Source organism: Temnothorax nylanderi, unplaced genomic scaffold, assembly GCF_030848795.1.
Source record: "Temnothorax nylanderi isolate EJ_2023f unplaced genomic scaffold, tnyl_v1.0 TNYL_tig0450_pilon, whole genome shotgun sequence".
NCBI classification, from domain to species: Eukaryota; Metazoa; Arthropoda; class Insecta; order Hymenoptera; family Formicidae; genus Temnothorax; species Temnothorax nylanderi.
In genome coordinates, this window is record NW_027249512.1 from 41,756 (window position 1) to 52,500 (window position 10,745).

The window sequence follows — 10,745 nt, forward strand, 5'->3', positions numbered from 1 at the left end:
TAAGACCGTAATGCCCGATCTACAATAGCTGTAGTAAGCCTCAAGATGTAAGAAATTGACCAATTACAGGCGAATGTGAGGAGAATAATCGACTGTGATTGGTCAATTTCTTACATCTTGAGGCTTACAACAGCTTACTACAGCTATTGTAGATCGGACATAAGTGTCCATCTACAATAGGTGTTTTAAGCCTTAAGCCTTAAGAAATTGACCAATCACAGTCAATTATTCTCCTCAAATTCAATTGTGATTGAACAATTTCTTAAGGCTTAGGGCTTAAAACACCTATTGTAGATGGGCACTAAAGGCCATTGCACGTAACAAAGTTTTATGGCGTTTTCGATTTGCGACTCAAACTGACTCGGGTCGCATCATGTATACAGGACTCGAGCATCATTGACGTGGAATACATACATAGATATGTATTGATATGCGCCTATTGATGCGACCCGAGTCGGGTCGAGTAGCAAATCGAAAACGCCATTAGTCATAATCGTAAGGCCGTAAGAAAATAGACCAATCATAGTCGATTATTCTCCTTGAGCTCGAAGAATAATCGAGTGCGATTGGTCTATTTTCTTACGGCCTTACGATTATTACTAAAACTTTGTTACGTGCAATGGCCTTAATGCGGGGTCTACAATGCGAGTCGCAAGTCGTGAGTCGCAAGAATTGACCAATCACAGTCGATTATTTTCCTCAAATTCGATTGCGATTCGTCCATTTTCTACGACTCACGACCCACGACTCGCATTGTAGACCCCCCTTAAGTGCCCATCTACAATAGGTGTTGCCCTAAACCCTAAGAAATTGACCAATCACAGTCAATTATTCTCCTCAAATTCAATTGTGATTGAGTCCCGGTCTACAATAGGTGTTTTAAGCTCTAATGGCTTCTGCACACAGGACGCGGAAACGCTTGCCGCGCGGCAAGAAGCGACGCGGTAGCCAATCAACGTGTTGCTTTTCCATAAGAACCAAAAGTTTATTGGCTACCGCGTCGCTTCTTGCCGCGCGATAAGCGTTTCCGCGTCCTGTGTGCAGAAGCCATAAGCCTTAAGCCTTGTGTACACGATACTAGAAATCGGTCCGAGTTTCGGTTTAAGCCAATCAACTTGCAGCTCTTACAGAAAAGCAGCAGTTTCATTGGCTTAAACTGAAACTCGGACCGATTTCTAGTATCGTGTACACAAGGCTTTAAGAAATTGTTCAATCACAGTTGAATTTGAGGAGAATAATTGATTGTGATTGGTCAATTTCTTAGGGCTTAGGGCTTAAAACACCTATTGTAGACAGGCACTGAACAATTTCTTAAGGCTTAAGGTTTAAAACACCTATTGTAGATGGGCACTAATGACTCCTGCACACGAGACGCGGAAACGCTTGCCGCGCGGCAAGAAGTGACGCGGTAGCCAATCAACGTGTCGCTTTTCCGTAAGAACCAAAAGTTTATTGGCTACCGCGTCGCTTTTTGCCGCGCAGCAAGCGTTTCCGCGTCCCGTGTGCAGGAGCCATAAGAAAATAGACCAATTAAGGTGGAAGCACATAAAATTGCAGGAGCCATGGGCAGAATGCAAAAGCCATATGCGCATGCGCTATGGTATCTTTAGGGGTGCGTTCAGAAAGTCACCCAACTTACCAAACTCATCAAAACCCCCGTTCAAAAAGTCTCGGACGAGCCTCGGGTGGCTTAGCGGAAGCCTTGCGATTGGACAGTCGAAGAGACGTAGTATAAGGTGGGGAAAAGTAGGCGGACGCCAAATTGACGAAAGACCCCGACATTACACGGAAAGTGACGAAACTCTTAAAATGCTTCAATTTTTTCGGTAGTGGGGGTCACACAGCTCCTCGATGATTTTCGATGGATGAGCTGGGTGACCCCTTCTCTTTCATCAAACTAAAACCCGCGGATTTTGTATCAATTTAATTTCGTAGAATTTTTATGATAGTATTAAATAGCAAAACGGCGTGCCATACACACGTGTAGTAATACGTATATTAACCTAAAAAATGCAAGTCAATATTTTGTTATTAATTTTATAGTTATTAATAAATAAATAAATAAAAAGTTATAGCGTTTTGACTTGACCCGCAAATTTTACGATGACGAATATATTTTTAGTCTGCTCTCCGTGTCATATTCTCCGCGTCATTTGTTCTCCGGTCTTTCATCACAAACATAAATACACATTTCCGTACTCCAGTTTTTCTTGAGCCTCGTATACATGGAAATTTTTGTTTTTTTTTATGTAAAGTGTGTAGTGTCTTGAAAAGCGTCAAAGTGTACTGCCACGTAAGTTGAAATACAGTATCATTAATTGTTTGTATAATTACTACTTCATCATAGAACACGCGAAAGTCCTTGTCATTACTCTGTATCCGATTTTTTTTCTTATTACTCACAGTGCTATTGACACATGTACATTTTCACAATAAAATATTCAAGTTTCTTTTTGGTTAATGTTCTATTATGGCATGTACTATATTTTTTCAGTTACCATAAGAAATCAACGTGGTATACAAATGTGGTATACAAATATGGATATAGGAGACAGAGAATTAGTTATTGCATCTTCTGTAGTGGCTTTGGCATATCAGATGAGAAAAGTCATTGACGAGGTATTTTGTAAAAATAACGATGACGACGACGAAAGCGATGATGAGGTTGAGATAATGCTTGCAACGGTAATGCACGAAGAAAAAGAAGTGGGTCCGAAGCCAGCACGATGCAAAAATTTTGTTGAACTCGTCGTGCCAAGATTTACCTTTAAACAGTTCCAAGAGAATTTTCGTGTGTCTGCGCCAGCATTCGAAATATTGTTAACTGTTATTGCTCCTCTCTTGGAAAATCGCACAGAAACTGGTAGACCGACAACAAGAATCGAAAAGCAGCTATTAGCTGTTGTGTGGTTGCTCGCAACACCCGATTGTTTTAGGTAAGCAGAAAAGTTGAAGAATTACATAATTTCTTAGCCTTGTCTCCTATATTGTCATTTTGTCTCCGATCCTGTCGTATATATTGTTAATATTATACCTCACGTTTGACCTCATAATCCTCGACCTCATAATAACAGGCCGAAAGTTATAATGCACATATTTCTTTTGTAGATCTATCGGAATGAAGTTTGATATGTCAAAATCAACCCTTCATTCCTGCTTTCGAAGAGTAAAGGTGCGATTTCACGATGACGCTCGACGCTGGATTCGAGCGTCAAATCTGGTCACGTGATTAGATTCAGCCAATCCAGTGGTTAGGTTATATTTCGCGTCCCTCTGAATCTATCACGTGACCAGATTTGACGCTCGAATCCAGCGTCGAGCGTCATCGTGAAATCGCACCTTTATTGCTTGGCCTACAGGCGAAAAGTTAGAAAGGACTGTTCAGAAGTTCAGAGATATTGCTGGTATGACGGGAGTGATTGGTGCAATAGACGGTTGTTACGTTCTCATTGATGCACCTCAAGTAAGTTTAACTTGTATTTTTACAACAAAAACTTAAACTTCCAAAGAAATTTACAAAAGAAAAAATAACAATTAAGCTGAATGTAATGTATTTTAATTTGCTGCTTACAGAGTATTACAAGTTAAAAAAATACCATGTTGTAAAATTTTTAAAATTTGTTAGGTTGATGCACAATATTATCGAACCAGAAAATGTGAGTACGCAATAACCCTTCAAGCGGTATGTGATCCTGAGTTGCGATTCACCGATGTATTTGCTGGCTATCCTGGGTCTGTGGGAGATCTCCTAGTAATGTCTACGATTCCCGTTTTTAATAAAAACCTGCATGCGTATCTTACAGACGAAGCAGGAAACATGGTGCAGAGCGATAGAGGATATTACGTTGCTATAGATCTACAAGGTACATATAAATATTAAGAAATATATCATTATTCAACTATGACTGTTTATAACATTATATTCTTCAATAGAAATATCATCACTCTTGTCATTAAGCTTGTATTTTTTTATTACTTTTATTTTATCACAAAAGATTATGTATGTGCCAAGAAATTATTAATTGGATCAAGACAAAATTTTTAATACGAAATAATACATATAAATTCGATAATTAAATGAGAAATTTGGAATAAAGTAGATAGTTATATACAGCTTTACATTGTTTCTGTACGTAATATTATATGCTAATAATTTTTTATCTTCTTATTTTGTCTTTTAAATGTCACAATTTTTAGAGTGTTTACTTAATACAATGTTTTGTTGCATTAGATCAAAGTGTGATCGAGGTCTACCTGCCTGATACAGAAATGAGCAGTGCAACTGACTGTGAGCACAGTCCTCCTTTTCTCGACAACTTGAAAGAAAATGAGGATATTGACATTCAAGCTGCTACTGTTCAACCTTCGACTTCATCTACTGTTCTTCCACTTGAAGGCAATTCACAACTGAAGAAAAGCAGGAGAAAAGTGTCAGGTGCACAAGGCACTGCCTCTTTATTTAACAAACCGCCGGCAAGCCAAACTGCTTCAAATGGTGAAAACCAGTTTATTGCTATCATTATTACTACCTATATTAAATCAATTAAAACATACATTTCGTCATGTTGCATGTTGCATTTACTGATAACACACTTTTGTTTTGCAGTTGCAATGTGGACATCAGATCACTTGGTTGTAAGAAGCCTCATACACTTCTGGTCTGCGAATTAAGAATTGTTCGCAAGCACTGCAATGAAAAACGATGATGTGTGGAAAATAGTTGCCGAGGAACTAAATACACTTAAAAAGACACAGTATTCTTTAGATCAATGTAAAAATAAAATGAAAGAGTTAAAGCGAAAATATATTGAAACCAAAGACCACAATATGCAGTCCGGTGCAGAGGCCAAGACATGCCCATTTTATGAAGAAGTAGATGAAATTTTAGACAAAAAGCCATGCGTCAAGCCCGTTGTACTGGCCTCCAACAGGCGTCCCGTTCTGGACAAAATGTGCACGGATGTAGACTGTAAAGAAGAACCTGAGAAAAAGAAGAAGAAAAGTAAATCCGACGTTCTCGATGAAATTAGAGAGTGGAGGGCGGAGTCGATGGAATATCGAAGAACTACTGATGCCGAGAAGCAGAGACAGCGCGAGGAGCAGCTTGAGATTGCACGGAAGAGTATCGAGTCTATGGATGTTCGCATGGGTCAGTTAATTGATGTCTTGAAGAAAAATTAAAGGTATCCCAGATAGCACAACACAACTAACTATACAATTTAAATAGTTAATTTGCAGTATTAGCTGAGATTATTCACTATAAATTTTTCTATTTGAATATATAAATTGTAGATTCTTTTTAAATGCTGTATAAATAACATAAATAATGGCTACTCTTTTGCAGTTATTCCTTCGGCTCTGGACGCATAGTATATAACAAGTTCAAGTCCATGGTATCGTACGTGATTGATGATCTACCGTTGTTCGATAAGAATGCGGTGGTTACTGCACCGAAGCTGTCGGTGTATGATTCACTTGACGAGAAAGTAATACAGAGCTATCTGGAATTCTCGCTTGCCTCGCTGTTGTTTTATTCGATGAAGGAAGGCGCCTGCAGCGAGCAGTCCAGCCGTATGACGGCCATGGACAACGCCAGCAAGAACGCCGGAGAGATGATCGACAAACTCACTCTCACGTTCAACCGCACTCAGCAGGCTGTGATCACCAGGGAACTGATCGAAATTATCTCCGGTGCCGCCGCTTTGGATTAAGAATGTCCCGCTGAGAATATTTAGTTTATCAATTTATAGTGCCGGCAAATAGAAAGAGAATACGCTGCTAAAAAAGGAAGAACGGGGAGTTGTTCAATAAATCAATCCAATTACAAAACCACGTTTCAGCGTAACAGCTGTAGGTTTAGTTGCGTAATACAAATTTTATGAGACTCATAAAAATAATACATAAAACGTTATGTTCAGTTTGTAATATATAAATTAACAATAAGGTCTGATCATCGTGAGCCCATTTCCAATGAGCTTTTCTAATGTCTATTTTTACTAATTTACATGAAGTTTAAGTTTGGTTTAACTTTTTATCTTTTCCAAATTCCTAGAATTAGGAATGTTTGGTGTAAAACTCGGGGCAGATGGCGCCATGGCGTCTAGTCCTGTCATGGCGGCGTCACTAACACTAACTCAATATACATGTGTGTGTTGGTGTATCTGTGAGCACATCCGTGAGATATAAGGTCTGTTTTCTGTTGCTGCACTGCTGAACTAGTGCACTCTAGTACACTAGTTCTGTACTAGAGTGCACTAGTTCAGCAGTGCAGCAACAGAAAACAGACCTTATATCTCACGGATGTGCTCACAGATACACCACACACACATGTATATTGAGTTAGTGTTAAGCCTTGTTGTACACGATACTAGAAATTGGTCCGAGTTTTGGTTTAAGCCAATGAAACTGCTGCTTTTCTGTAAGAGCTGCAAGTTGATTGGCTTAAACCGAAACTCGGACCGATTTCTAGCATCGTGGACACAAGGCTTTAGTGACGCCGCCATGACAGGACTAGACGCCATGGCGCCATCTGCCCCGAGTTTTACACCAAACATTCCTAATTAGGAAAAGATAAAAAGCAAATTAAATCATGATTAAAGTTAATCTGTATTGTTATAAATGGATATACGTGAACAATGTCTATTTCTACCAATGTCGATTAACTTTAATCTCGGCCTAACTTACTTTTATCTTTTTCTAGTTTTAAAAATTAGATAAAGATACAAAGTAAATTAAACCGAGATTAAAGTTAATCTGCATTGGTAAAAATGAACTAGTACAATAAGTTAAAATGAAAGAAAATATATTTGTTTTATTCTAACTTATTGCACTAGTTCAAAAGTGCAGCGAAAACGAACAGGCCTAATATAACGTTCATAGAAACGCTGTTGAAACGTTTTTATATATGTATGTATAAAGAAGTGAATTTATACTAATAAAGGAATTTATACTATTTGTTACATTTATACCATTTATTACTTCAATTTTCAATTTTATTTGGAAACAAAATTTGATATATAATTAAAAAACATAATTATACTATTTAGGCGGTCAATGTAATGTCATTTAATATAAAATATAATGAACTTTTCTTGGCGCAATTAGCCTTTAAGAAGGCAAAAATAGTATCTATAATTAATTATAATGTAGTTTTTGTATAAAATTATGTATAACATTTTTTGCATAAAATACTAGGCCTGTTCGTTTTCGCTGCACTTTTGAACTGATGCAATAAGGCTGAGTTTCCACTGAGCGCGTCACGCGTCGCGTTATTCATCGCGACCAATCAAAACATCTTATTTTATTACATTATTTGTGACGGAATGTTCAGATTGGTTAACGACAGACGACGCGACGCGTGACGCGCTCAGTGGAAACTCAGCCTAAGTTAGAATGAAACAAATATATTTCTTTCATTCTAATGCGGGGTCTACAATGCGAGTCGTATTATTCTCCTCAAATTTGACTTAATTGGTCAATTTCTTACGATTTATGACTTACGACTCGCATTGTAGACCCCGTATAACTCATTGCACTAGTTCAGAAGTGCAGCGAAAACGAACAGACCTACTATGACAATCACAGCGTAATTCACTATTTATTATTATTCCAGCATATTTGTTTTCAATAAATATTCGATGCAAATATCAATAGAAATAATATCAATTCAAATTACGCGCTCAGTTCTCTATGGCTACGGTCAACGTGACGCTATAAATGCTTTGGAGCGTTCTTCTTCTCTTTCTTTCTTCATTGAAAGAAAAGAGAAGAGGAAAGGTGCGATTTCACGATGACGCTCGACGCTGGATTCGAGCGTCAAATCTGGTCACGTGATAGATTCAGAGGGACGCGAAATATAACCTAACCACTGGATTGGCTGAAATGAGCGTCGAGTGTCAAAGCTAAACACAGTTTAGCTTTTTGACGCTCGAATCCAGCGTCGAGCGTCATCGTGAAATCGCACCTGAATGCTTCGAAGCATTTGTAGCGTCACGTTGACCGTAGCCTATATGACACGCACATCTCCCACCACTTCGGGTGAGTTTAGTGTACACCGGGTGACTTTCTGAACGCACCCTAGAGCTCTACAGATACCATAGCGCATGCGCATATGGCTTCTGCATTCTGGGTAGCGATCATGTAACTTTTTCCCTAGAGCGGAAACGTGAAAAGTGAAAAGTTTCATGTAACTATCTCTTTCTATTAGTGTTGAATAGAAAGAGATAAACTTTTCACTTTTCACGTTCCGTCCTAGGGGAAAAGTTACATGATCGCTACCCTGCCGCAGAATGCAGAAGTCACTGCAGAAGCCATATGCGCATGCGCTATGGTATCTGCATTCTGCCCATGGCTTCTGAATTTTCAATCTACATAAACTATGCTTATGTATTTTTATGTAGATTGAAAATTCAGAAGCCATGAGCAGAATGCAGATACCATAGCGCATGCGCATATGGCTTCTGCATTCTGCTCATGGCTCCTGCAATTTTATGTGCTTCCACCTTTAAGGTGCGATTTCACGATGACGCTCGACGCTGGATTCGAGCGTCAAATCTGGTCACGTAATAGATTCAGAGGGACGCGAAATATAACCTAACCACTGGATTGGCTGAAATCTATCACGTGACCAGATTTGACGCTCGACGCTGGATTCGAGCGTCAAAAAGCTAAACTGTGTTTAGCTTTGACGATCGACGCTCATTTCAGCCAATCCAGTGGTTAGGTTATATTTCGCGTCCCTCTGAATCTATCACGTGACCAGATTTGACGCTTGAATCCAGCGTCGAGCGTCATCGTGAAATCGCACCTTTACACTCAATTATTCTTCAAGCGCGAGGAGAATAATCGACTGTGATTGGTCTATTTTCTTACAGCCTTACGATTATGAAAACTTTGTTACGTGCAATGGCCTTAACGTTTAATATCTCGCATCGCGGGGCAGAGCGACACTTTTTTCTGCCAGATTCTTTCGTTTCGTGCAAAAACGCGTCGATTGAGCATAATTTCATCGATATTTGAGGTGAGGCCCCTAAACTGTATAATTAAACATATATATATATATATATATACGCTCCTCCGCCAAAAACACGTGATGACCGGACGCGCATGTCGTCGCGCAGGTGTCGTCTGTGATCAAGACCGAGCGGATATCCGAATATTGGTGTCGGGTATCCGCGGTGACCGCAATCCGCACTTTTTCCTCGCGGAAAACCGAAAAAACGAAGAATGTCCTTGCTTGCTCTCGTTTCGCTCTGACGGTACTCACCTGGATTACTCCAACTCGTCGATTCATCGTTGCTTGCCTTTTTAGGTTAGAGCCCCTGTCTATGCTACACCGGGTGTCCCGCAAGTGTCATAAAGTATCTTAATGATATTTTGTACGACCGACGCTTCGACGAGTTTCCACAGCAATCCTTCTGCAGGAAGAATTAATTTAATTTCTTAATTATTATTAACTACTAAGCTTAGAGTAAAATTTATCTGTAAATTTATCTGTCACGTTTGAATTTTATATATTCAAATAAAAAAAAATAGACTTTGAATGTACGATTGTTTAAAAACCCATGAATTTGCTATTAATCTTCATAAATATCAATACTCCTAATTTACTTTGACGAATAATCGGAAACTGTTTTGGTCAAATTGATACCTTGATCAATCAATCGCTAATTGCCTACATTTTTCTATTTTGAATCTAGATAGAAATAAATTAATCCTCAAACCAGGATGTCCGTAACCGAGGAGAAGATCCAGGAGCTGAACATGCGTTTCATGGATTTTATGAGTAAGCCGGAGAACGTCGAAGCAGCTACAAAGGAGATTTACGAGGACTTGTTAGATGAGGTTCTGATGGGTTTCGTTTTCGATGTGCACCGCACAACTAAGACTGGCAGTTCCGATATCGAAGAAGGCATTCCCGATGACAAGTCTTATGCTATTGTCGGTACGTGGAAACGTAACAAACTTTCGGCAATTTAAGGAGAGTTTTATTCGATTGCAGCAATTGAGAGAAGATGGGTTATTTATAATTTTACAGACAGGGAAGGAATTTTTTGAAAATTTCTTTTGTTCTCTGTTTTAGATTCGCCTGGCTTAGACGTGTTCGGACAGCACCCAATGAAGAAATCTCAGGAATGCAATTGTCCGAATTGCGAACGTGGTGTGGCGGCCTGTAGATTTGCTACTCATCTGGCAAAATGTATGGGCATGGGTAGAAACAGCTCACGTATCGCATCGCTTCGCATCGCAAACAACTCCAAGGACATGAACAACTACGGCGGTGTGTTGAGCGACGACGATGACGACGTCGACTGGAGCCTGACCAACGACGGCGGCAATAAGCGCAAACGTCCTCGCAAGGACCGCAACGGTGTAAACAAGCGTTCGAGCAAGCAGCAGAAGCAACAGGGCAGTACCGGCACCAGCGCCGGCGGTAGCGGCTCACAGAGGAACGGCGAGAACGCCGTTATCGGCGGCGGCGGCGGTGAACATAACGTGCACAGCAGCAACGAGAGCTCACCGTCGAACTACGAGAACATGTCGCTTGTGGACAAACGGGCGTTGCTTACGCAGATCTGCGGCGTTGTGTCCGAACACACGAAAAAGTTGTGCACTAGATCGGTACGCTGTCCTCAACACACCGACGAACAGCGTAGGGAGATACGCGCCAATCTAGAGTCCAACGGCCAGGACAATCTGCATGTCGACGTAGACACGTATGAGGAAAACGACTGTCAGAATCTGCG

At 40.0% G+C, this 10,745-nt stretch overlaps 2 protein-coding genes and 1 long non-coding RNA gene across 9 annotated transcripts in view; 2 read left to right on the plus strand and 1 right to left on the minus strand.

Annotated features, from left to right (window-relative positions):
• The first annotated feature begins 1,789 nt into the window (after positions 1 to 1,789).
• LOC139782903 (uncharacterized) lies at positions 1,790 to 4,746 on the plus strand. 3 transcript variants are annotated; one of them, XM_071721985.1, is made up of 8 exons: positions 1,790 to 2,293; positions 2,495 to 2,936; positions 3,109 to 3,250; positions 3,360 to 3,463; positions 3,626 to 3,656; positions 3,804 to 3,863; positions 4,232 to 4,495; positions 4,607 to 4,746. In XM_071721985.1, exons 4-8 carry the CDS (start codon positions 3,407 to 3,409, stop codon positions 4,669 to 4,671), a joined length of 477 nt encoding a protein of 158 aa, XP_071578086.1. In that variant the 5' UTR covers positions 1,790 to 2,293; positions 2,495 to 2,936; positions 3,109 to 3,250; positions 3,360 to 3,406; the 3' UTR covers positions 4,672 to 4,746. The 3 variants fall into 3 exon arrangements, with proteins under 3 accessions (XP_071578086.1, XP_071578084.1, XP_071578085.1); XM_071721983.1 differs by having other exon boundaries at positions 1,795 to 2,012; positions 2,123 to 2,293; positions 3,626 to 3,863; XM_071721984.1 differs by having other exon boundaries at positions 1,795 to 2,293; positions 3,109 to 3,172; positions 3,626 to 3,863.
• On the minus strand, positions 3,535 to 6,356 carry LOC139782905 (uncharacterized). Of its 5 annotated transcripts, none has more exons than XR_011721052.1 (4): positions 5,419 to 6,356; positions 4,555 to 4,981; positions 4,259 to 4,483; positions 3,535 to 3,856 (listed from the first exon to the last, which is right to left on the minus strand). It is a non-coding gene; the product is annotated as an uncharacterized lncRNA (long non-coding RNA). The 5 variants fall into 5 exon arrangements; XR_011721050.1 differs by having other exon boundaries at positions 4,255 to 4,483; positions 5,403 to 6,356; XR_011721049.1 differs by having other exon boundaries at positions 4,259 to 4,486; positions 5,403 to 6,354.
• Positions 6,357 to 9,077: 2,721 nt separating this feature from the next.
• Positions 9,078 to 10,745, plus strand: part of Sgf11 (SAGA associated factor 11kDa) — a 2,084-nt gene continuing 416 nt past the window's right edge. The window contains exons 1-3 of the mRNA XM_071721987.1: positions 9,078 to 9,310; positions 9,699 to 9,943; positions 10,082 to 10,745. The exon at positions 10,082 to 10,745 is cut by the window's right edge and continues 416 nt beyond it. Of these exons, the coding sequence (XP_071578088.1) occupies positions 9,727 to 9,943; positions 10,082 to 10,745 (881 nt within the window). The 5' untranslated portion in view covers positions 9,078 to 9,310; positions 9,699 to 9,726. The remainder of the gene's footprint in view (positions 9,311 to 9,698; positions 9,944 to 10,081) is intronic.

Coding starts and splice junctions, on each gene's coding strand:
- LOC139782903 (XM_071721984.1), top strand. CDS start 3,407: ATGACGGGAGTGATTGGTGCAATAGACGGTTGTTACGTTCTCATTGAT. Junction 3,864..4,231: donor CGTTGCTATAGATCTACAAG/GTACATATAAAT, acceptor TTGTTGCATTAG/ATCAAAGTGTGATCGAGGTC. Junction 4,496..4,606: donor AAGCCAAACTGCTTCAAATG/GTGAAAACCAGT, acceptor TTTGTTTTGCAG/TTGCAATGTGGACATCAGAT.